The 25,504-nt window shown below is 42.4% G+C and overlaps 3 protein-coding genes across 3 annotated transcripts; all 3 read left to right on the top strand.

The window, feature by feature from the left end:
• The first annotated feature begins 14,678 nt into the window (after positions 1–14,678).
• Positions 14,679–15,362, top strand: LOC141040639 (uncharacterized). Its single transcript, XM_073506756.1, has one exon. The coding sequence runs from the start codon at positions 14,679–14,681 to the stop codon at positions 15,360–15,362; it is 684 nt and encodes a 227-aa protein (XP_073362857.1).
• A 5,730-nt stretch (positions 15,363–21,092) lies between these two features.
• On the top strand, positions 21,093–21,992 carry LOC109785132 (putative disease resistance protein RGA3). Its single transcript, XM_020343741.1, has one exon. It carries the CDS (start codon positions 21,093–21,095, stop codon positions 21,990–21,992), a length of 900 nt encoding a protein of 299 aa, XP_020199330.1.
• Positions 21,993–22,790: 798 nt separating this feature from the next.
• LOC109785133 (protein FAR1-RELATED SEQUENCE 5-like) lies at positions 22,791–25,043 on the top strand. Its single transcript, XM_073506755.1, has 3 exons — positions 22,791–24,392; positions 24,582–24,938; positions 25,023–25,043. Exons 1-3 carry the CDS (start codon positions 22,791–22,793, stop codon positions 25,041–25,043), a joined length of 1,980 nt encoding a protein of 659 aa, XP_073362856.1.
• The last annotated feature ends 461 nt before the right edge of the window (positions 25,044–25,504 follow it).

Raw genomic sequence — 25,504 nt, 5'->3', positions numbered from 1 at the left:
ATAAGTAGGTATGGTGGTTGTTTTGAGGAAGGTATATGTGCTACCTCTTGAGCATGCGTTGGTTTTCCCTTGAAGAGGAAAGGGTGATGCAGCAAAGTAGCGTAAGTATTTCCCTCAGTTTTTGAGAACCAAGGTATCAATCCAGTAGGAGGCCACATGCAAGTCCCTTGTACCTACACAAACAAATAAGAACCTTGCAACCAACGCGATAAAGGGGTTGTCAATCTCTTCACGGCCACTTGCAAAAGAGAGATCTGATAAGATAATATTTTTGGTATTTTCATGATAAAGACTAAATGTAAAGAAAGCAAAATAAACGGCGCAAGAAATAGCTTGTTGACGGGAGATTAATATGATGGAGAATAGACCCGGGGGCCATAGGTTTCACTAGTGGCTTCTCTCGAGATAGCATAAGTATTACGGTGGGTGAACAAATTACTGTCGAGCAATTGATAGAATTGAGCATAGTTATGAGAATATCTAGGTATGATCATGTATATAGGCATCACGTCCGTGACAAGTAGACCGACTCCTGCCTGCATCTACTACTATTACTCCACACATCGACCGCTATCCAGCATGCATCTAGAGTATTAAGTTCATAAGAACGGAGTAACGCTTTAAGCAAGATGACATGATGTAGAGGGATAAACTCATGCAATATGATATAAACCCCATCTTTTTATCCTCGATGGCAACAATACAATATGTGTCGTTTCCCCTACTGTCACTGGGATCGAGCACCACAAGATTGAACCCAAAGCTAAGAACTTCTCCCATTGCAAGAAAGATCAATCTAGTAGGCCAAACCAAACTGATAATTCGAAGAGACTTGCAAAGATAACCAATCATACATAAAAGAATTCGGAGAAGATTCAAATATTGTTCATAAATAATCTTGATCATAAACCCACAATTCATCGGATCTCGACAAACACACCGCAAAAGAAGATTACATCGAATAGATCTCCAAGAGAATCGAGGAGAACTTTGTATTGAGATCCAAAGAGAGAGAAGAAGCCATCTAGCTAATAACTATGGACCCGAAGGTCTGAGGTAAACTACTCACACATCATCGGAGAGGCTATGGTGTTGATGTAGAAGCCCTCCGTGATCAATGCCCCCTCTGGCGGAGCGCCGGAAAAGGCCCCAAGATGGGATCTCATGGGTACAGAAGGTTGCGGCGGTGGAATTAGGTTTTCGTAGTGCTCTTCGATGGTTTGGGGGTACGTAGGTATATATAGGAGGAAGAAGTAGGTCGGTGGAGCCACGACGGGCCCACGAGGGTGGAGGGCGCCCCCAGGGGGGTAGGCGCGCCCCCTGCCTCGTGGCCTCCTCGGTGATTTCTTGACGTCCACTCCAAGTCCTCTGGATCACGTTTGTTCCAAAAATAACTCTCCCGAAGGTTTCATTCCGTTTGGACTCCGTTTGATATTCCTTTTCTACGAAACACTGAAATAGGCAAAAGAAACAACAATTTGCACTGGGCCTTGGGTTAATAGGTTAGTCCCCAAAATAATATAAAAGTGTATAAATAAGCCCATTAAACATCCAAAACAGAATATATAATAGCATGGAGCAATCAAAAATTATAGATACGCTGGAGACGTATCAATATGGTGGGTGTATGATACCAGCGAAAGGTGCGCGGTATTAGAGAGGCTAGCAATGGTGGAAGGGTGAGAGTGCGTATAATCCATGGACTCAACATTAGTCATAAAGAACTCACATACTTATTGCAAAAATCTATTAGTTATCGAAACGAAGTACTACGCGCATGCTCCTAGGGGGATAGATTGGTAGGAAAAGACCATCGCTCGTCCCCGACCGCCACTCATAAGGAAGACAATCAATAAATAAATCATGCTCCGGCTTCATCACATAACGGTTCACCATACGTGCATGCTACGGGAATCACAAACTTTAGAACAAGTATTTCTCAAATCCACAACTACTCAACTAGCATGACTCTAATATCACCATCTTCATATCTCAAAACAATCATAAGGAATCCAACTTCTCATAGTATTCAATGCACTTTATATGATAGTTTTTATTATACCTATCTTGGATGCTCATCACATTAGGACTAATTTTATAGCCAAAGCAAACTACTATGCTGTTCTAAAAGACTCTCAAAATAATATAAGTGAAGCATGAGAGATCAATTATTTCTATAAAATAAAACCACCACCGTGCTTTAAAAAGATATAAGCGAAGCACTAGAGCAAATTTATCTAGCTCAAAAGATATAAGTGAAGCACATAGAGTATTCTAATAAATTCTGATTCATGTGTGTCTCTCCCAAAAGGTGTGTACAGCAAGGATGATTGGGGTAAACTAGAAAGCAAAGACTCAAATCATACAAGATGCTCCAAGCAAAACACATATCATGTGGTGAATAAAAATATAGCATCAAGTAAAGTTACCGATAGACAAAGACGAAAGAGGGGATGCCTTCCGGGGCATCCCCAAGCTTAGGCTTTTGGTTATCCTTGAATTTTACCTTGGGGTTCCTTGACATCCCCAAGCTTAGGCTCTTGCCACTCCTTATTCCATAATCCATCAAATCTTTACCCAAAACTTGAAAACTTCACAACACAAAACTCAACAGAAAATCTCATGAACTCCGTTAGCGAAAGAAAACAAACCACCACTTCAAGGTACTGTAATGAACTCATTATTTATTTATATTGGTGTTAAACCTACTGTATTCCAACTTCTCTATGGTTCATACACTCTGATACTAGCCATAGATTCATCAAAATAAGCAAACAACATATGAAAAACAGAATCTGTCAAAAACAGAACAGTCTGTAGTAATCTGTATCAAACGCATACTTCTGTAACTCAGAAACATCTACCAAAATAGGATGACCTAGATAATTTGTTTACTGATCTAATGCAATTGGAATCAGTATTTTATCACGTTCTGGTGATGTTTAACAATTGTTTTCGTGAGCAGAAAGTTTCTGACTTTTTCAGCAAGATCAAATAACTATCATCCAAGAAGATCCTATAGGTTTTACTTGGCACAAACACTAATTAAAACATAAAACCACATCTAACCAGAGGCTAGATCAAATATTTATTACTAAACAGAACCAAAAAGCAAGAAACAAAAATAAAATTGGGTTGCCTCCCAACAAGCGCTATCGTTTAACGCCCCTAGCTAGGCATAAAGGCAACAATAGATCTAGGTATTGCCACCTTCGGTTGGCAATTCTTCAATAGAACACTTATAACCATTAGGAGTTTCCTTCTTTTTATTAATGATCAAACTCTTAGGCAAGAAATCAAGAAATTCATTTGTAGCAAAAGGTTCCTTAATGATAGCAAAAAAGTTGGGGTAAACACTTATTGATTTGAGATCCGCGTTTTCCTTACTAGAAGATTCACCCTTATTTTTAGGAACATACATTAATTTGGCAACCTTGGTAGTAGGAGGATTTGGAGTATTCTTCACGGATGAAAAGGCAGACCCTAAGTTGGTAATAATATCCTCAAGTTTACCAATTCTTGTGGAATCTTGATCTATTCTTTCGTTAACTATAGGTTCCTTTTCTTTAAAAAAATTCAGAGTAACTCCTACCTTAGATCCATATTGGGTAAGTTGGTTGTGGATCTTCCTATCCAAATTTTCAATCAACTCTACAGTGACAACTTTATTTTCAATAATTTCAAGCCTTTGCATCACATGTTCCAAAGTTAAAGTAGTTCCATTAACCAAAAGAGGTGGTGGGCCAAACAAATATAACATAGCATTATAAGAATCAAAAGTATGGCTACCCAAGAAATTCCCTCCGGTAATGGTATCAAGAATATATCTGTTCCAAGGAGAGATGCTTACATAAAAATTGCGAAGAAGAACGGAAGTAGATTGCTTCCTAGTAGATATATTCTGAGCATTGCAAATTCTATGCCAAGCATCTTTTAGATTTTCTCCCTCCCTTTGTTTAAAATTAAGAACTTCATGATCGGGAGTACTAACAATGATAGAAGAACTAGCCATGACGACGAACGATCTAACACACGGCGACACAAAGAGCAAGCGAAAAAGAGGCGAACGGAAAAAGAGGGCGAATAAAACGGCAAGGGTGAAGTGGGGGAGAGGAAAACGAGAGGCAAATGGCAAATAATGTAATGCGAGGGATAAGAGTTCGTGATGGGTACTTGGTATGTCTTGACTTGAGTTGACTTAGCATAGATCTCCCAGCAACGGCGCCAGAAATCCTTCTTGCTACCTCTTGAGCACTGCGTTGGTTTTCCCTTGAAGAGGAAAGGGTGATGCAGCAAAGTAGCGTAAGTATTTCCCTCAGTTTTTTAGAACCAAGGTATCAATCCAGTAGGAGACTACACGCAAGTCGCCTCGTACCTACACAAACAAATAAGAACCTTGCAACCAACGCGATAAAGGGGTTGTCAATCCCTTCACGGCCACTTGCAAAAGTGAGATCTGATAGAGATAATAAGATAAATATTTTTGGTATTTTTTATGATAGATAGAGATTGAAAGTAAAGACTGCAAAGTAAAGTAGATTGGAAACTTATATGATGGAGAATAGACCCGGGGGCCATAGGTTTCACTAGTGGCTTCTCTCAAGATAGCATAAGTATTACGGTGGGTGAACAAATTACTGTCGAGCAATTGATAGAAAAGTGCACAATTATGAGAATATGTAGGCATGATCATGTATATAGGCATCACGTCCGCGACAAGTAGACCGAAACGATTCTGCATCAACTACTATTACTCCACACATCAACCGCTATTCAGCATGCATCTAGAGTATTAAGTTCGTAAAAACAGAGCAACGCATTAGGCAAGATGACATGATGTAGAGGGATAAACTCAAGCAATATGATATAAACCCCATCCTTTTATCCTCGATGGCAACAATACAATACGTGTCGTTTCCCCTGCTATCACTGGGATCGAGCAACGCAAGATTGAACCCAAAGCTAAGCACTTCTCCCATTGCAAGAAAGATCAATCTAGTAGGCCAAACGAAACTGATAATTCGAAGAGACTTGCAGAGATATTAAATCATACATAAAAGAATTCATAGGAGATTCAAATATTGTTCATAGATAATCTTGATCATAAACCCACAATTCATTGGATCTCGACAAACACACCGCAAAAAGAATTACATCGAATAGATCTCCAAGAGGATCGAGGAGAACTTTGTATTGAGATCCAAAGAGAGAGAGAAGCCATCTAGCTAATAACTATGGACCCGAAGGTCTGTGGTAAACTACTCACACATCATCGGAGAGGCTATGGTGTTGATGTAGAAGCCCTCCGTGATCGGTTCCCCCTCCGGCGGAGCGCCGGAAAAGGCCCCAAGATGGGATCTCACGGGTACAGAAGGTTGCGGCGGTGGAAATTGGGTTTCGTGGTGGTCCTGGATGTTTTTGGGGTATATGGATATATATAGGAGGAAGAAGTAGGTCGGTGGAGCTGCGAGGGGCCCACGAGGGTGGGGGGCGCGCCCAGGGGGGCAGGCACGCCTCCTTGCCTCGTGGCCTCCTCGCTTCTTTCTTGACGTCCACTCCAAGTCCCCTGGATCAGTTTGTTCCAAAAATAACTCTCCTGAATGTTTCATTCCGTTTGGACTCCGTTTGATATTCCTTTTCTGCGAAACCCTGAAATAGGCAAAAAAACAGAATTTGCACTGGGCCTTCGGTTAATAGGTTAGTCAAAATAATATAAAAGTGCTTAGTAAAACCCATTAAACATCCAAAACAGATAATATAATTGCATGGAACAATAAAAAATTATAGATACGTTGGAGACGCATCAATATCAATCGCAACCAATTCGCAAAAGATAAAACAAAAAAAAAATCAACCGCAACCTTTAGGGTCTCTAAACTATTTTTAAACATTTTTCTGAATCAATGATGATATTTATTAATTAATACACAGATAGAGCTTTCCTACGAAATCATGAGCAGTGCCAACAGAAGATGCTTTGTAAGCAAAGTACACTACAAGGTATATTAATTATGTTCATGGAGGGATATGCTAGCAAATCATGATATGATACGTAGTGTACTAGATGGACTAGAGACAACGGCTGATCTGCTTTAAAAAAAAAGAAAAAAGACAACGGCTGATCTTTCTTCAGGAGGAATATTTCTCATATGAAATAATTACTTTTTTGGTAGCAGCATAGAAATGGGCTATGTATGTTTGTGAAAGTCACATGCACACCAACATTTTTCTTGCAATATAAGATAGCGTTCGCTGGAAAACATGAGCACTAAGTGCCAATCAATATATACTGAATGATAAGGTCTACCTGGCTATGAAGCATAACAGCAATTGCTGGACTGAAAGAAATGGTATAGGCTGGGGATAGCGTTATTGGAGAGATGATCCTGTCTCATCAGCTATATGACCTTTCTAGCTGGCAGGAATTAGTGGCTAGCTAGAATTAGTGATGTGCGTGCCTTCATCCAAACCAATTAGCTAGGAGACTTCACAGGCTGACAAACATAGTTGATGCTGTTTGCTACCTTCGTGGTTGGTGAAACTCGACCTGGTAGTACTTCAACAAGGACAAGATAAACAAAGTGGTACCTAGCTAAGAAATGATCCCGTCTATCTCTGCAGCTAACACTACTGATAGTGAAACCATCGTACGCAACTCATCTTAGACTGTATTCAATGAGCCCCTCGCTGGTAATTGCCAGCGAGACGGCTGTGCTAAAATGTGTCATCATTGCATCATGAACCACTTGTGATGATCATCATTCTCCGTAAACTGAACAAGATGTACTAAATATTAAAGACGGATTCTCAATGTATATACGTATATCTTAGACATTTATTGATGTTTGAACTGTCTGAGGCATTATATATATGGTCCCATGCGGTTGTAAATGAACCATTTATGGTAATCTATCTAGATATGTAATGAAGGTTCAAGAGATAGATCTGCTAGCTCGCCTCGGGTAGGGTTTTATGGTGTAGGGTAAACATTCATCACTGCAAGCTAGCTTCACTTTTATTCTTTGTTACCGGACGCCACATAATATGTGCATGTGTAGAAGGTTGTATTATTTCCTTTCAAAGATTAGAAGGTTGAATTTACATGAACAATTAGTGTCCATGTAACTTTGGATGCACCAAAAGTTAAATTTAGCGATCATGGCGTTATATATGCTATATTTTGATAAGGGGAAAGTAAAGATCTACGACCTATGATGATATATTCCCAAAACCTAGACTATGTTAGCAAATCATGATATACACCATATCCAATGGTGTAGAATGAGGCTACTTATCTTCTCAAAGTTGTTAACAAATACCTTTTCCTTTTGAGTAAGGGCGAATAATAAGTATATCTTGGTGTGCTAAAACCATGATGACCAGTTGCCCATCCATTTGGAAATATACTTAATTAACCAAACATATATGGTTTAACAGTAAAAAGCAATTTAAATTTTAAATATAACTACGTGCAGGAAAATGAAAAGATATAAAAGGAATAAATAATATTGTTAGATAATCCCGACAAACCGAAGTGGTTGTTCGGTAAGAGCGCAGTTCTATAACTTTGTTGTTATGTTGGTTACAAATTATGCGTTCCACTTCAGCTTCCGTTGAACATGTCAAAGATAATTAGATTTTTATCTATGATTATTATTCATGTAAAAGTTGCGCGTGCCCGACATCCACTATCCTATAGAAGATATGGTTATCTTTATTGTTAACTTATACCTTGAGTCTTTCTCCTATATATAGGTATGTTAACCGCTCCGAGTGTTTCATACTTGCCAGCAGGGAGTTGCTTGCAACATGTAAGTTGCCATAATGTTTTCCCATGTTTGATTTATTGCATGTGCTCTATATTGTTGTGCAATACAATAACTTATAATTCATTTTTAGTAAGCTCCAACATCGAGATCTCATGATTATCAAAACCATGTAGTGAGAAAAGATTATGTTGTCCAATTAGAAACAAACTAATACATGCATGTTCACAAAAACTAGGTAGTTGTGAGAGGTTTTTGTGCTTATAATTATGACCAATGGCCAGAATAATATCTTTGAAAACTCACAATGCGTTTTACTTAATTGTGTGTCACCATAGGGTATTTTAATAAATAGAATCAATTAATAATATTTCCACTAACACCTTAGGTTCAATATTTGTCATTCTATGCAAATGCCTGATCTATTGTTTTTGAGTAATAGACAAGACATTAATTTGAACTTGCACAATTTAGTTCCAACCAACATGCTTGAAATTTATCTTGTTAGATCATATAGGATCTTTACTCAATTAGCTAGGTTCCAGAATGGGGAAAAAAATCATTCAAGAGATAATTTTGAAAGCCACTTTATTATTGTTATGCAATCTCCAAATTAATGCATGGTTAACCAACAACTAAGCAATTCATTCCTGTACACTCTTAGTAAACTCTTTGTTGTAGTCGCTTACGCCTCTATAGATACATATAATCTCATCTTGAACGTCGACAAATGCTCATGATCTTCAACCCTTCTTTGTTTGACTTCCTATTTTCAATATTCTTGTAGCATAGAGCTAGTATGGCTCATATTCATGAAATTATTTCCCTTGATTTCTCGCTTAATTACATGCACATATTAGATAACAATTTTTTTTAACTCTTCCAGAGGGAAAATGGCGAAGAGAAACACTGTTGGCCTACTACTTGTCCTTGCAATTATGTTCTCCTACAATGTCTTGGAGGGCAGTGCACACCAGAGCCAAGTTGTATTCTCTCGCGAAGTGACAAATCCAGAGCACAAAGCATCCTTTAGCGGGATGACTTCATCCCTTGGTGGGCGTGTTTCTGGTACGACCAATGCAGGAGGTGTGAGCAATAATGCTGAAATAGCAAATGTTGAAACTACCACTACCATAGAGTCCCACCGTGATGTCTCCGTGGGAGATTTTCGTGGTATTAATCAGAAACCACCAACTTATAACAGGCCATAATGATGAACCTAAGAGAAAGGACCATGGGCACCAACTCGATATCCGTGGATGAACTAATTATCAAGTTGGCGATTTCTACATTAAAGATGTAGTTCTTCATTATATGCGTGTGTAGTGTAACTGCTTGTAAGACCTGGATGGTGTGTTGGAGTGTCAAGCTATTTGCTGATGTACTACTACTAATATTGTACAAGCGGAGGGCGCTTGTGACGACCTACTCCTCCTTTCCCCCTCCCCTCCGCTCCCGCGACGCGCCCGGCGAGCGCGTCACCGGAGGTTCCCCTCCGTCGCCGGCGCAAGGCTCCCCTCTCGCTCACTCCTCCTCCTCGCCGCTGCCGGAGGGCATCCGCCGGGCGAAGCCCGTGCGGCGCTGGCAGCGGCGGGGCTCTTTCCTTCCTCTCCTGGTCGGGATCTCAGCGACGCGGGCCGCCGCTCGTGGGGGAGCTGGGTCCGGCGGGGCCTCCGGCGGCGGAGATGTGCGGATCTGGCGGCTTTGGTGCTGGGAGGCGGCGGTGCGGCCCCGCGGCGGCGGCGGCGGCGGCGGGGGTTTGGTCTGGCGCGTCCGATCTGGCCCCCTGGGGGCTGCGGGCGTTGCGGGTGGCGGCGGCCACTGCTGGAGAGGGCGTCTCCCCTTCTCAACGGGTTTGGCGCCGGCACTCGGTGCGCCGTCTTGGCCGTGCTGGGCGGCGAGTCGGCGGCGGGCTTGGATTCGATCTGAAGTTGGCGGCTTCACCACGCTTTTCCTCCTCTGCTGGCCGGTCTGCGGGCTTCCTCCGGACGTCCTGCTCGGCTGGTTGGCGGAGCAATGGCGATGCGAGCTCTGGGTCGGGGGAAACCCTTGACCGACGGTGCTGGTCACGATGTTGGCGATGCTGGCGGCGCCGTTCTCCCTCTGGTGGGCGACATCGAGACCCTCTCCTCGCCTCCACCCCATGGTCCCGGGCGAAAGCCTAAAATCTGTTGATTGGGCGGCGACGGCGCATCGGCGTCGTTTTCTTCTTGAAGACGCTGCCTTGGGAGTCCAGGATGGTCAGGGGATCGGCGCGGTGGTGGTTTGCCTGTTTCTGTCGTGTTCCTGCTTGGCAATGGCGGTGGGCTTCTTGGTCTTGGCCGGTGACGTGCGTGATGTATGGGTTCCTGTGAGAGGTGAGGTGGCCAGGGCTCGTCCTCTCCCCGGCAACTTGTTGGCCAGTCCATCCGTGCTCAGGGGTGAGCTATTCTGCCTCCTGGCGGGTCGGCGTCCTTCGATCCAGGACGAGAGGGCAGGGGTGCCCTCTTCGGAGGCAGCGGCGAAAGGTAGGACAACAGAGTTGGCCCTTGGGAGTTGATGGAGCGTGGCCTCCCTCCGGTGGCGAATTGCTCCCTTGTCACGGTTGCGTCGATGGCATGATCGGAGGCCGTTGCTTGTTGTTTTTGTTTTCTCTTCTTTTCGTTCTTTGTTGTGGTGATGGCTGTAATGTGTGGTTGGTGCTTTATATATAAAGCGGGGCGAAAGCCTTTTTCGGTAATATTGTAGTACAAGGTAGTATATTGTACAACACTGCAGAATAATTCATGCCTGTGGTCCATGGTATGTATATGTTCCATGCTATTCTTGTCGTTCTACAAATAGACAAACTAAGGCTATAAAGAGGTAGCAAGGAAAATGATTTTAGCCCACCTCTGATGCAAACAATATTAAAACAGAAAAGTCCATCTTAGACTATTATGTTTCGGTGAACCACTCTGATAATCGCCACCAGGTATGGTTGTGCTAAATGTGACGTCTTTATACCATGAACGGCCTATGATGACCGGCAATCTCTGTAAACTGAACCAGATCTACTTAAATATAGAGACAGTTTATCTATGTACGTATCTAAGTATATCGTCCCATACAGTTTGCAATGAACCGACTATGGCAACTTATCTAAGTATATAGTGGAAGTTCGGGACCGGGCTTGCCTGCTCCGGTCCCGTCCTCACGCACCACTAATTCTTCATCCAACAGATGTAATAATTTTCCTTCCTCGACGACGTCTCTTCGTCCTATTACGAGTTGGCTGCAGGCCTGGTTTGCTGATGCAGGCGAAGCGGAGCGACAAACAATGATCCTGGGGCTTTACGGCCTATGGCTAGCAAGGAACGAAGCGAGAGATGGGAAGAGGATAGCTGATGCTCGTGCTGTAGCAGAGAAGGTTCATCATCACATGCAAGAGTGGCTAGAGGTTCATGATAAACAAGCTAGAATCCATTCCCAGAGACAAACTGAGCCACGAAATCCCCCGGAGCTGGGATGGATAAAAGTTAGTATGGATTGTGTGATGTCGAAGGCACAAGATAGAGGGGGAGGAGGAGGAGTCCTTCGGGACCATGATGGTGCATATGCATACAGTGGAGGAGCTAGTTGGTTCTTCCCGAGCACGTCCGACCCTGAAGTTTCAGAAGTTCTCGCGTGCCGTCAAGCAGCGCAAATGGTAGCTGACATGGATATTCAGAAGGTGCATCTGGAGCTGGATAGCAGAGGAATTGTGGCGACGATCAATGGGGAGCACAAGAATCTCTCAGCAGTGGGACCGTACATCGAGGAAATCAAAGCGCTTCCTCGCGGCCGACCGGTGTCCAGGGTTTCTTGGGTTAGGAGGTCAGCTAATGCTGCCGCTCATAGGCTAGCTAGGGAGGGGATTAGCTCTGTTTCGCCTCCTGACTGTATTTTACAGATTGTAGCAGATGAAATCCCGGACATGGGTTAAATAATTAAAGCAAGTTACACTAAAAAAAAGAAGAAGCAAAGAGCTGCTAGAAAGACAACCAAAGCTTGGACCCGCATGCTCAGATCGAAGGAGGAAAATTGGAACAAATAGTAGTCCCGAAATAAGGAACACCCGCAAATCTTAGAAGCACTTGTCTACAAAGCTAGGAATTTAGCCAGCTCTAGACAAGTGCTTCCAAGGTAGAATCGACTGCTATAATCAACAGATTCTTCACCGCCACCGCGACACAGAAAGATCAAAACAATATATTAAGAAAAAAAGTTCCAACAAATCGACCAGCATAGCATCGAAAATGAAAATTGGAGAACCGCCGATCAATGTGAAATTAACACCGGTATCACCAACACAACCGTCAAGACAGACTAAAATGACAAACAATAGCGCAAACCATTTGTAACCGGTGGTTCGGCAGGCAATCATCGTCGAAACAGCCTAAAATGTCAAACACATTCCACATTATTTGTAACCTGTGGTTCGTGAGACGGAAAATCATCGGTAAGAATCAGTACTAAAACAACAGTGACTCCAGCCATCCTGCAAACACACCCCTACACAGAACAATTATACAACTATGTTTTCGTCTCCAGCACAGCCATTCGGCGCTTTCTTACTTTACCACCTTTGTTTAGTCCTTCATCCATATGTTTTTCTTCTGAACTCATCCATATGTACATTGTTGTAAGATAAGGTCCCCTCAGCCTATCTGCCATTTCCTTTGAAATAATAACTGAGAGGCCTCATATCAATTTTCTCTTTTCCTTTTTTTATTGCGGGAAGAGGCCTCATAACAACTAAAGATTTTTTGGGGGGTTCATATCAACTACAGATGTCGATATGTGAGCCTCATACAAATTTCCCTTTTTCCTTTTTGCAGGAAGAGGCTTCATATCACCGACTGTACGGATAAGACAACAAGCCCAAAAGAATTTAGGCCCATTACGAAAAAAACAAATCAAGGCTGACTCAAGAAAAAAACATTCCGTCTGATATCAAATTTTGTTCATACTGTTGATCTCCACGCTACTAATGAAAAATACTCCTATTCCATAAAATCACACAAAAGCTTTTTGTGTTATATGTACCATTTTTATTCCTATTTGAAAATATTCATGTATTCCAAAAGAATTGCTCATGACTATAGAAAAAAGGTTCACAAATCTCAAAAGGGCTTATTTATGTATCACTGTGCAACATGTCCATATGTATGATAATAAATGTTTGTGACTAAAAAAATGTTCATCTACTTAAAAAATGTTCATTGTTTATAATAAAAATAAAATATGAAAATAAAAACAATAAACTATAAATATCAGGCAGTATAAATTTTAAAATAAAATAAATTGGGAAATGGCAAAAAAATATGAAAAATCAAAATAAAAAGTAGAATAAATATAGAAAAGGAAAGGAAAAGAAAAGGAGAAAGCAAAAAAGAAAATAAAGAAAAAGGAAAACAGAAAAAGGAAAAGAAAACAAGAAAGAGAAGGAAAAATTCTCGCTTATTGGGCAAGCCCAACTTGTCTGACCTTCATGCGGGGATTCCTTTGCCCTCGCTTATGGTGAGCGCTGATTCTCAAAAAAAAAAAAAAAAAAAAGCTTAAGGTGAGCGCTAGGAAATCTGAGCCCCGAGGCCTGATACTGTGAGGGCAAACAAACATGAGTATCAATAACTGCAATAGCCAACAGTCCATAGAATATAGATTATTCAGTTAAAGCAGCATGACTATAAGAAAAGAACAATAAATATTTCCCATGTATTTGTCTTCCCAGGGTTGAGCGCCAGGGGAAAGGAGGAAACTGTGCATACCACATAACTGCCAAAATGGAACCTGAAATTCATCGACCGGCCATGTATTTCTGTTGCTCTCCAGACAAAGGAGGCTCACAGAATCTACAATGTGGTTATTTTTGTCACTTATCTGAAAGCACATTACAATAATGCTTAAAAAGTTTGGTTATTACCAAGGCGTGCTGATTACAAGAAAACATGAAGTATTATAGCCTTTTGCAATGCTAAGCTGACGTGGACGGGGTGTTTCCGATGGAGCACAAGCTCCAGGCAATGTAGGAATGGACAAGGAGAGGAAATGACAGCTACAACAACAAGAAACAAGCCCGCCACTATTTGGCTTCTGCTTGTGCTAACAATAATTTAAGCAGTGAACTATATGATGGTAAAGCTAGCCTTGGACGTTATTGGTCCTGCTCATTATTTTTTTCCAGCCTCGGGTAAGTTCCGCGCAATTTTCTGAACTGAGATTAAGATAAACTATCCGTATTGGACCACAACTTGAGCCCGAGCACTCTGTCCAAATTTTGTTGCTGCTAAGATCTAATACATGAAAAAATGAAGCGGTGTAGAAGTTTAAGCCCTCCAAGAATTAATAACTTAACTATGTGCACGGGCCAGATGCCGCATAAATTACACATAGCTGCGTCATATGGGAACAAGAACAATGGTACTAATGCATTGTTTGTAAATGTACAATTAGAGGGTTACAAATCATGATATAGCACGGACACCCAAACGGATCAAGTTTTGCTAACTAACAAGGGACTGAACCAGGAAGAGTATTACTACCAAAACAGACGCTATATACTTTTGCCTGCTTCAAGGTGCTGAAATGAGACCCACGATTCTTTCTGAAGGGAAGTACAAAAGGTTCCAGTTTCAGTCTTAGTGTTGTCCAACAAACAAAAAGACTATCAGTCTGTTACTTAGAAACACCTTCAGGTAAATTATGGTACACACACTGACAAAGTATAATGTCAAAAACAAAGTTGTAAACAACGTTTACTAACCTTCACTAGAATATGGGCGTAAACAAAACAAGACGATGCAACTCGGGGATGTTTCTAAGGGCAGCATTAGCTTTATACTCCAGATTCTGTATGTGGCTACTTGAAACCAGCATTTGACAACTCCTTTGAGTTACAGCATATTAGCTATAATGGTTGCTCTAGAATTAGCAGGATGGGTAGCCTCACCCTTCATCGGCAAGTTAGTTGAGAAGGTGTGCTCCTATGCTGAAGATCAGTGGCAACGGCAAGATACAACGGAGAAACTAAGAATCGTGAAAAAGAAACTATCATCAATCCAAATAACAGTGAGCATAGCTGAGAGAGTGCAAGCTAGGAACACAACCATGGGAAGCTGGCTACAGAGAATCAAAGATGCTGCTTTTGAGGCTGAGGATGTTCTTGATTCATTTCACCATCTAGTTCTCCAAGCACAAGATGAAGACAAGGACAAGGTTAGTTCTGTTGCTTCACCCGCAGCTGGTTCTTCCTCTACATCCACAACCGTCACCACCACTGCTTCTACCATCACTAGCAGCGGCTCAGCAGTAAAAAAGCTGGTTTGTGTACGCAAGCGCTTCCGTTTCTCCGATGAACATATCAGCGAGTTAATTTCTGCAGTGGATAGATTAGTTGAGATTGAAAGTGAGATGCCCATGTTCCTGAAGTTAGTGGAGCTAGAGGACAAGAGATCAGACCAACCCATTCAGTTGCGTACAACAACATCCATGCAAGGCCCCTCAAAGTTTTTTGGTCGAGTCAATGAAGAGAAACATCTAAGGCAATTACTTACACAGATAAATGAACAATCTGTTAGATCCATTGGATCGGAGTAGGCTAGTAATCCGGTAAACCTACCTTCTCCAGCGGTTGATGAACTCGAGCCGGAGGCCATCGTGGAGAGGGCGATGGTGGCGATGGGGAATGTGTGGGCAGTGGTGGAGCTTCCCATCGCTCCAGTGCCTCCCTCTGGATCGGATAGGGTTAGGAGTGGGGAACAGTGGCGGTGACGAACCTCGTACCCCGTGCCCCTGGTCCCCACCTCCTCTTTATAGCACTGCGCGACAGGGGCCCACCAGCCTTGCTTGGGCTGGACGCCCCCGATCAGGGCGTGGGTCAAGGGCCCAATGAGCCGTTGGGCCCATTGGTGGAGAGATCAACCTAACATTCTCCCCCTTGATCTCATCATTATACTTTTAACTTTATACTTTGAAATAACTCTTTTCAAAGTACTCGTTCCATCACAGATTTGCATGTACAGCATGTCTCATCATCACGGTTCATTCCCGATAGAATCAATACCTACAACACACTCCTCTGTTTTGAAACAGATTATTTAACCTTGGGCCCCTTTATTGTCCGGAAATCTTAGACTATACCAAAAAACCCATGTCGACTGAGTGTTCTCCGAACACACTGGGCGGCAAGCCTTTAATAAGCAGATCTGCAAACACTTGTCTGTTGCTTTTATGCTTCAAGCATTTCTACATGATTCCGGACTTTCTCCTTTACAACGCATAACTCTGTGTCAGTGTGTTTGGCATCAACACTTGACTCGTTGTCATAGGAGCGAAAAACTTAAAATGGTTATCGCTGTTGTCAACCATTATCAATTCCGGGTACTTGTTTCTTTAACCTTTTTGCCTGTCCCTCAGCCTCATATCATGTTGTACATTATCTTTACATCATATTAATGATAATTGATTCATTCTTTAGAGTTTTTCCACACAAAAACTCCAAGTGTGAAAGTCAGCGACAATTGTGGATTTCGCTATACATTTCACAAGTCCTGTCTTTGTACTCACAATCTTTTGAGAGCACTTATTTCTTTCAGCATGAGGCCGATATCTTTGACTCCATTCCAGTGATCTATATCTGGACTGGACATTGCCAAAACTACCCGGATACGTGAATTGTGTCAGGGTAATATATTGAGCTTCCAACAGCTGAAGCTTATGGTACCATATCCGTTTTCAATCTTTTCTCATCAACTTTTGGAACACCATAGTTTCCAGTTCCATTACCCTTGACTATAAGAACAGGCGTAGGTTTTCTCGCATGCATACTTTAGAGACCTTTGTTAGCATGTCCATACGACATTCCTAATACCCCATCTTATTCTTTTCTTGGTGAATCTCGATATTTATAACGAGAGACACTCTGAGAAATGCAATTTTGAACTTTGAGGACAAGAACTTCTTTTCTCCACCTGAAGTAGATTGACATCACCACTAGCAAGTAGGACGTCATCCACATGCACAGGATTGGGAAATGAATTTCCCACTCTATAACTTTGCATGAATACAATTGTCCTTCCATTTTCTTTAACCCAAAATATCATCTGATTCTTTAAACTTTAAATGCAACTGTCTAGAGACTTGCTCTAGTCCATAAAAAAACTTCTTGAAGCAGTATCCCTTGTGTTCTTTACTTTCATCTGATGTAACTCAGATCATAATATCTTTCATCTGATGTAACTCAGATCATGATGTGCTACCAACACTCATTGTAATCTATTCAGTGTAAAATGCGCAAAAAACCTTTCGATTTTAGTCGTGTTTTACACCTTTACATATTTCCTTTGGAGTCACATTGTCCTTCTAGACTTTTTACATCCTACTGTTTTGGCTCCATTGGAAATTACCCATGAGTCCCGAACATCGTCAGAATTCACCAATTTCATTTCATCTCACATAGTCTCTTATCATTTAGATAAGCAGACACTTCTCAAAACTCTATTGAGCGCTTTAAATGAGGTGGGATCAACCCCCATTTGAATTTCACTACCATAGACTTTATAGTAATCAGAAGTATCTGATTTTCTCATTCCTTGAGACCATCTGTGTCTCAGGTACTGGCACTTCTTTCATATGGGGCTGTTGTTGCTCTGTCATTGCCAAAAGGCAAATTAATTGTAGTCTTTCACTTCCAAGAGGCAATAGGTTTTACAGGACCTGTATCACAAGACCCATGTTTACTCATTCCTCCTTTATGGAGCTAACAACAGGTGTTGTATAAGTCATACAACATGCACCCCAGATACAATCTATTCGAGTCTTAGGTATTTTCATACCATGCTCCCCCAGATTACTCCATCTTTACTAAAAATGGCGTATCTTTAAACTTTATTATTTGGGTTTATTCTATTAAAACTTTCTTCTTTATGGCACTTTAAGCACCGTCTTAGTATTCCTTAGTCTGCTTTCGGAACTGTAAAAGATCCAGGAATACATCTATTTCTTTTCTTTAGGGGTATTATTATGATCGTCGTACTCCCCCAGATGATCACATTCTTCATTAATGGATATCTCATATTTCTTTCTCCCCCTCGAAATGTGGCAAGAACTTTTCTGCCACTATTTCGAAAAACCATTCACAACTCTTGTGAATTGAGGAAACTTTGAGTATCTACTTCATTTATTTGATTACTTCATATGTAATGAAGTTATCTGTTAACGGTATGGGAGTACTTTTTCCTTATTCCTCATTCCATTTCGGAAACTCAAAAATAGTTCTTTATCATTAGTAGTTTTGCAAGTCACACTTGCATATCATTCTTATCTTTAGGTTCGTCTGTAACTTTTATTCTCTTTGGATTTATTGAGTGCTTAATGACCGTTGCACATAAGGTGTACGGTCGATACTAGGAAAGCATAATAGCTACTCCATACTTTTCTCCCAGAGTGGGACACATTAAACGCACATGAGTCATCATATCTTTCTCCTGCCACACAGGATAAGTCTTAGCCAAAATTTCTCCTGACATATAGGATTTTTGACATAATACTATGTCAACTTTACCCAGTTACGCAGGTATTTTCCCAGACTTTCCCCGCCATGCGGGTTTTATCATAGTCCTCTTTTCCCGCTATGCGGGTAATTCCCTGTAAGGAACATAAATGCCAGAATTGGCTCTTTTGACTCCATATGCAATCATGAAATTCAGAAATAAATCCGAACGCTCTTTGACACACATGCTTAATCCGACGTTGGTCAAATTAAACACGCATGTTGCTTGTTTCATCTCAAATCGTGTTGACTGAAAAATCTTCTTCATATAGAATACATGAAAGACATTCGTCAACCAAGACTCTCAATGATCTATTTGTTTTCTTTTCTTGGATTAATATCCAAGAATTCTTTTCTTTTGAAGCCATTCTTTAGAGAGAACATACTCCCTCACGTTATGACCTTTCTTGGTCATCTTTCGGGTAACAAGTACCCAACCATTCGCTTTCACGAATGAAAGCATGGAAAACTTTTAGTCTGAGAAAACTTAGCCAATAATCAACAATAATGAGCATAAAAAATAACCCTACGTTGGTCTGGTTAAAAAATATGCACATTAAACTTTTTAAAACTTTCTTTTTATACTCTAAATCATCGTTGTGGTAGAATTAGAATAAAACTCGTTCTTCTACATTAATTCCATATCACCGTTGGGCGGAAATGGAAATAATGCATATAAGTCATAAACAATGTGATGATAGTATTTCTATTAAACAACTTTGCTAAGAAATAATAATCATCATCAACTCTATTGCAGCGGAAACAAGAAATATGCATTTCTCTAGTCTAAGAGCATTTCTTCATCTTTAACTGTTCTCTGAAAATTGATCACTTTGACATAAAATTTATCAGAGTTTAAGCTTTGAACATAAGACTCATAGAATTATAGTATTGTTATCATGAACGTTAGTCAGAAAATAACAATACCATATTTTAACTTTAAAGCAAATATCTTTCTACTGTCATAGCAGAAGCTATTTGAATCTGATTTCACCCACAAGTGAAAAAACTTCTCTCAAAAAAAAAAAACTGTTCATCCAATTAACTTTTCCGGTTGGTTCCAATTTAATTGAGGATAAAACTATTACTTTGCAGCGAAACTTTACAATATTCTATTCATAAGAATTTTATTTTTCTTTTAAAAGAGCACTTTTCTTTATTTTGCAGCGGAAAACATGAATAAAAAATTCATGGACTTTATATTCTTTACAGAAACTTTTCTTTGACTAAATAAAATTTCGTAAACTTTATTATTCTCTTTATAAGATTCATGAACATTTCTTTTTCTGAAAATTTTCTATTTTCATTTTTTTCAGAAACTTTTCTATTGTCTAAACAAAATTTTCGTTGGAAAAATTTGCATAGAAAAACTATTTGAAATCTGCCCAGAAAACTGGACAAATAACAAAACAGAATTAAAAAAAATAGAAAATGCAGCTGGCCCGGCGCGCGGCTGCGGCGGCCTCGGCCAGCGCCCGGCTGGAGCCTGGCCTCCCTTTCGGCCCAGCGGCCCAGCGCGCCAGCTAGGGTTTTAATCGCCGCCGTCCGCGACGATCGGACGGTCCAGCGTGCATTTCGCTGGAACAAAACCGCCAGCGCCGCTGCCGCTCGCAACCTATGGCAGTCGTCCCGCACCCGCCGCTCTCGTCTCGCTCGAGCGCTCTCTCTGGCCGACCAGCCAGTGCGCCGTGCTCCTGTCGCTGGTGACGGCGGCAAGAAGCCACCGCGCCGCGCCTGCCTTCCTCTACCCCTCCTTTCTGCCCTCTTCTTACTTTTGTGGCAGAGAGAGATAGCAGCGGGGTCGAGCCCTCCCCGATCCCCTTCGCCGCGGACCTCTGTAGTCGCCGCTGGCTAGCGAGGCTCCCCGGCGCGGCGAGGCTCCACTTTTTCCCTTCCCCCTTCTGTTTTTTTCTTTTCTTTCATCCTTAACACCCCGTGGCAGAGAGAGAGAGAGCGAATGGCAGCGGCGCCGTGGCCTTCCCCCTCGCCGGCTGCGCGTCCACCTTGCGGTGAGCGCGCCGCCGTCGAGCGGATTGGTCGCAGTGCCCCTTGCCCCTTGCGGGGTTGTTCTTCGTCCGGACGGCTCGGCTTGCTGATGCCCGTTCGGATCGAGAGGAACTGGCGCGGCCGGAGTGGCGGCGCACTTTGCCGGCGGGGGCCAAGGCCCTTTGCCGGTGAACTTTCTGCTTTTTTGTTGTTGTTTGTCTCTGCCCTGCTAGGGTTCTTTGGGGGGGAGTGGAGGGAGGAATTTTCTTTCTGTGTATGCACTTTGTACCGAAATTCTTATCCTAGATGGCCTGATACCATTGTTAGATCCATTGGATCGGAGTAGGCTAGTAATCCGGTAAACCTACCTTCTCCAGCGGTTGATGAACTCGAGCCGGAGGCCATCGTGGAGAGGGCGATGGTGGCGGTGGGGAATGTGTGGGCAGTGGTGGAGCTTCCCATCGCTCCAGTGCCTCCCTCTGGATCGGATAGGGTTAGGAGTGGGGAACAGTGGCGGTGACGAACCTCGTACCCCGTGCCCCTGGTCCCCACCTCCTCTTTATAGCACTGCGCGACAGGGGCCCACCAGCCTTGCTTGGGCTGGACGCCCCCGATCAGGGCGTGGGTCAAGGGCCCAATGAGCCGTTGGGCCCATTGGTGGAGAGATCAACCTAACACAATCCAGTCAGCCATACGATGTTATATCAGTTGTTGGCATTTGTGGTGTTGGTAAGACTGCATTAGTGCAGAAAATCTATAGCCACTTCCGTGTTAAAAGTGACTTCAGTCACATGGTATGGCTACATGTCTCAGAAAAATTTGATGTCGGACGTCTAACAAAAGAAATGGTACAGTCGGACAATCTCACCATATGTGCTGACTTGAAAAGCATCAGCAGTTTAGATCAAGCTCAACGGATACTTCAAGAAAAGCTGAATGGGAACAGGATTTTGATAGTCCTTGATGATGTATGGAATGAATTGAGCAGCCAATGGGAGAACCTATGCAAACCCCTGCGGTTTGCTGGTAAGGGAAGCAAAGTAATAGTTACGACTCGAAGTAAAAGTGTTGCAAGTATCAATGAGGCAACAGAGATAATGCACTTACATGGCTTAGAAGATGAAGATTACTGGGGTTTCTTTTCACAATGCGCATTCGGTGATGCAAATCCTTATGATTTTCCACAATTGGAAATTATTGGTCGACAAGTGGTGAACAAGTTGGCAGGATCACCTTTAGCAGCAAAGACAGTTGGGGATTCATTGAAACTGAAGCTAGAAGAAAGTCACTGGAGGGCTGTTTGCGGAAGCAAATTGTGGCAGATAGAGCAAAAAGAAGATGGTATTATGTCATCACTACGACTGAGTTATGAGCAACTCCCTGACCATTTGAAACAATGCTTCGTTTACCTTGCATTGTTTCCTAAGAAATACCACGCACGAGGAGATGAGGTAATACAGATGTGGAGAGCTCATGCTTACCTTAACACAGAAATACCAGATGAAATTGCATATCGTTATATCAATGACCTGTTGCAGCTTTCATTCATTGAGAAGGTACCCAACCAAGAGGACCATTATGTAGTCCACGATTTGCTGCATGATTTTGCAGAGTTGATCTCCAATGGAGAACACTTCAGAATAGAAGATGAGTTCCATGTATGTATTCCAAGAAGAGCTCCTTTACGGTGATTGGGGCGGTACTGGGAGTACTTTCAAGTACTTACCCCTTCGATTTTTATTAGCCGTCCGATCTGGTGGGGGATTAAAAATGAATTAACTTAATTAGTTTAATCAGAGAAGGGCATAATGGTCCAGGGTAATTTTTTTTTCAACCGATCACGTCCACGACCAGAACCACGTCTAGATCTAGTAGCTCGGTCAAGTCCTCCTTCTCGTCCTCTTCCTTCTGTCCGACGAGCCCGGCGAGAGGAACCAATTCACCGTCGTCGGCGTCGTTCTTGTCCTCCTCCTGGTCCCCTTCACTATAAAAGACGTGGTCGGCGGCAGGAAGAAGAATAAGGCGTGACATCTGCGGCGGCAGTGTCGGTGGCGACGGCGGCGGCGTTATAGGAGAAAGCCCCCCACTGATCCCATCGCTTTCGGACTTGCATCTTAAGGTATGAATCGCCTGAATCTCAACTTACTTTGATTCGTAGCCTGCACTTCCTACTTAGATTTGTTTAGTCATCATCGATTTAGGTTTCCCTAGTGCATGCAATTCAATTTAGTAGTACTTACATCTCTGATCACGTCTGATTTTTATTAGCCGTCCGATCTTGCGGGGAATTAAACTTGAGTTTATTAGAGTCATCATCCATGCTAGGATAATACTTGTTGGGCGTTGATGATTGGTTTCCCTCACATGTCAAACGAGCAAAGTCTTTTCCATGCACTTGTCTTTGCCTATGAGCTATTTTACACCTGCAACATTGATAAACAGAAAGATGTTGATGATTGGTTTCCCTCACATGTCATATGCAGGAAGACATGGCGTATGCAAGTGATGAGAGTATGTTCGAGTATCTAGATGTTGTCAGCAAGATGTTTGATAGTGAGGCTGAAGGCTATGAATTCTACAACAAATATGCTCTTGAAAAAGGTTTTAGTGTGAGGAGAAGCTACGTTGAGTGGGATGGATCCAACAAATACATAATTTTAAGGAAAATTGTGTGTAGTCGTCAAGGGTTTCGCGAAGAGAAGCACATGAAAAGAAAGATGGAAGATAGAAAGAGGAGGCCACGAAGTTTAACTCGTGTTGGGTGTAATGCTAAATTGGTCATTACGAGACAGGAGGAAACCGGTCAGTGGTTTGTTAAGGATTTCATCGATGAGCACAGCCATCCTCTAGCCCCACGGGATCTTTCTTGTCTGCTGCGTTCGCACAGACGAATTAGCGATGAGCAGAAAGCGGACATTGCGGACATGGAAAAATGTGGGATCCGCAAATACCGTATTATGGATATTTTGTGCTTTCAATACGGTGGATTTGATAAGGTTGGATGCATAAAGAGGGACATTTATAATTTCTGCCATGCTAATAAGCAGGAGACAATCAGTGCCGGTGATGCTAATACAGTCATCATGCACATGATGGCGAGGCGAGAGCGAGATGTGGATTTTTTCTTCAAGTACTTGGTAGACGAGCATGGCCATCTGAAGGGACTGTTCTGGGCTGATAGTCAATCGCGACTTGACTACGAGGCTTTCGGAGACGTCATTGTTTTCGATAGCACATACAGAACCAACAAATACAATCTGCCATTCGTGCCGTTTGTCGGGTTGAATCACCACCACAGCACTGTTATTTTTGGATGTGGTATAATTTCTCATGAAACAAGCCAGGCATACGAGTGGATGTTGCGGACCTTTTCTGATTGCATGGCACAGAAGCATCCGATATCTGTGATCACAGATGGGGACCTTGCAATGCAGAGAGCAATCAGGGTGGTCTGGCCAGACTCAAACCATAGACTATGTATATGGCACATTCAGCAGAACATTGTACGCCATCTGCATGATGACGACGTAAATGAGGAATTCAGATCTTTCATTTATGATACTTCTTTTATTGAAGAGCATGAGATAAAATGGATACAATTCTTACAACGGAATAAAGTAACCAGTGAGGAGTCTTGGCTGCATCAGATGTATCAGATGAGAAAGTTGTGGTGTGCTCCATATCTTGAGGGGCGTTGTTTCCTAGGATTGAGCAGCAATCAGAGGAGTGAGAGCTTGAACTCTGTGCTACATACGCATCTTGAGGGTAAGATGTCGTTGTTTGAAATGCTAGAGCACTATGAGCGTTGCCTTGCGTCGCGACGGATTAACGAAGCTCTCCAAGACGTCGAAGCCTTGCAGTCCGTTCCATTTACAGAGGAAAATGCTTCGCCGCTTGAGAAACACGCCGCAACAGTTTTCACACCTAGTGTCTTTAAGATGGTCTTATGGAGCATAGATACTGTCAGCAAATCTCAGATCAGAGAGATACTAGATGGATCAGAAGATTCCACTTATGTTGTGTCCAAGCAGGAAAGAATGGATAAAAAGTTTGGAGTGCGCATTGAAGAGCAAGGAGGTCTTTTGCATAGGGTGAGTTGTTCTTGCCGTAAGCTGGAATGCGCAGGCACACCATGTTCCCACATTTTTTACATATTGGGGATTTTAAAACAAACAATTCTACCCAGCTGTTGCGTTCCCACTAGGTGGACTATGAATGCAAAATGTGCATACGCACCTACCAGAAAAAACCAGATGTATGACTATTCGGTAAGCCTGCAGAGGTACCGCGAGTTACGGAATTGTAGTCACGCCGCAAGTTTCAAGGCATGCCACTCTGATGAGGACTATCACCGTCTAAAGATGCTTTTGGAAGCACAACATCATGGCAAGCAATCAAGTTTTGAACAAGCCGACAGCAAGGAGTCAAGTAATGCTCAGCATAACAGCATTAGGTTTGGCCCGTTGATGCCGCACTCGGAGAAAGTTGATAAGGTTCTGGATCCCGTGCATGTGCCAGGCCGAGGTGCACCGAAGAAAAGGCTGCAGGCAAAGACAAAGAAGTCAAGATCACAGAATATCTGTGGCTATTGCAAGAATCCTGGTCACAATCGACGTAAATGCGCTAAATTGCTAGAGGTACGAAATATGTTCATATTTATTTTTTGCATGTGTTTTACTCATAATTGATGTCCATGTGATTTATTCTATTCTTCTGTGTAGGATCTCGAGGCTGAACTGTGATGTCTACATACAGCATGAACTGACGATGAGCCAGAGAAAGTCGTGTGCCATTCAGCTTTGTGTGACGTGGTCTTTACATTCTATTTCATCGTGACAGTAATTTAGTGAAGTGCGGTTGTACTGCCATGTTACTGTATTAGTTCGACATCTTTCGTTTTCATTTTCTGTGTGTATCGTTTGATGTCCAACTTTAAGAATGATGATGTATTTCGAACAGGAATAAGGGCTAGCATGGAGCACTTGTTATTTTCGAGTAGAATAATTTTTGTGATGTATTTCTGCACGCACGCACGGCCGCCAGACGGATCTCCCGCGCGATCCCACGGTCTGCATGGCTCATGCATGGCAGGCCATTTTCCTACGTCGACCCAAACACCGGCCCATCCGAGGTTGCAGCTCCGGACGGCCCACGTAGCGTACGATCTCGCGCGTTGTTCTCGTGTAACTAACAATAGTCCCAC

The sequence above is a fragment of the Aegilops tauschii genome, chromosome 2 (assembly GCF_002575655.3).
Source record: "Aegilops tauschii subsp. strangulata cultivar AL8/78 chromosome 2, Aet v6.0, whole genome shotgun sequence".
NCBI classification, from domain to species: Eukaryota; Viridiplantae; Streptophyta; class Magnoliopsida; order Poales; family Poaceae; genus Aegilops; species Aegilops tauschii.
The sequence above is the reverse complement of the archived record's forward strand: the minus strand, read 5'-3'. Positions and strand labels throughout refer to the sequence as shown.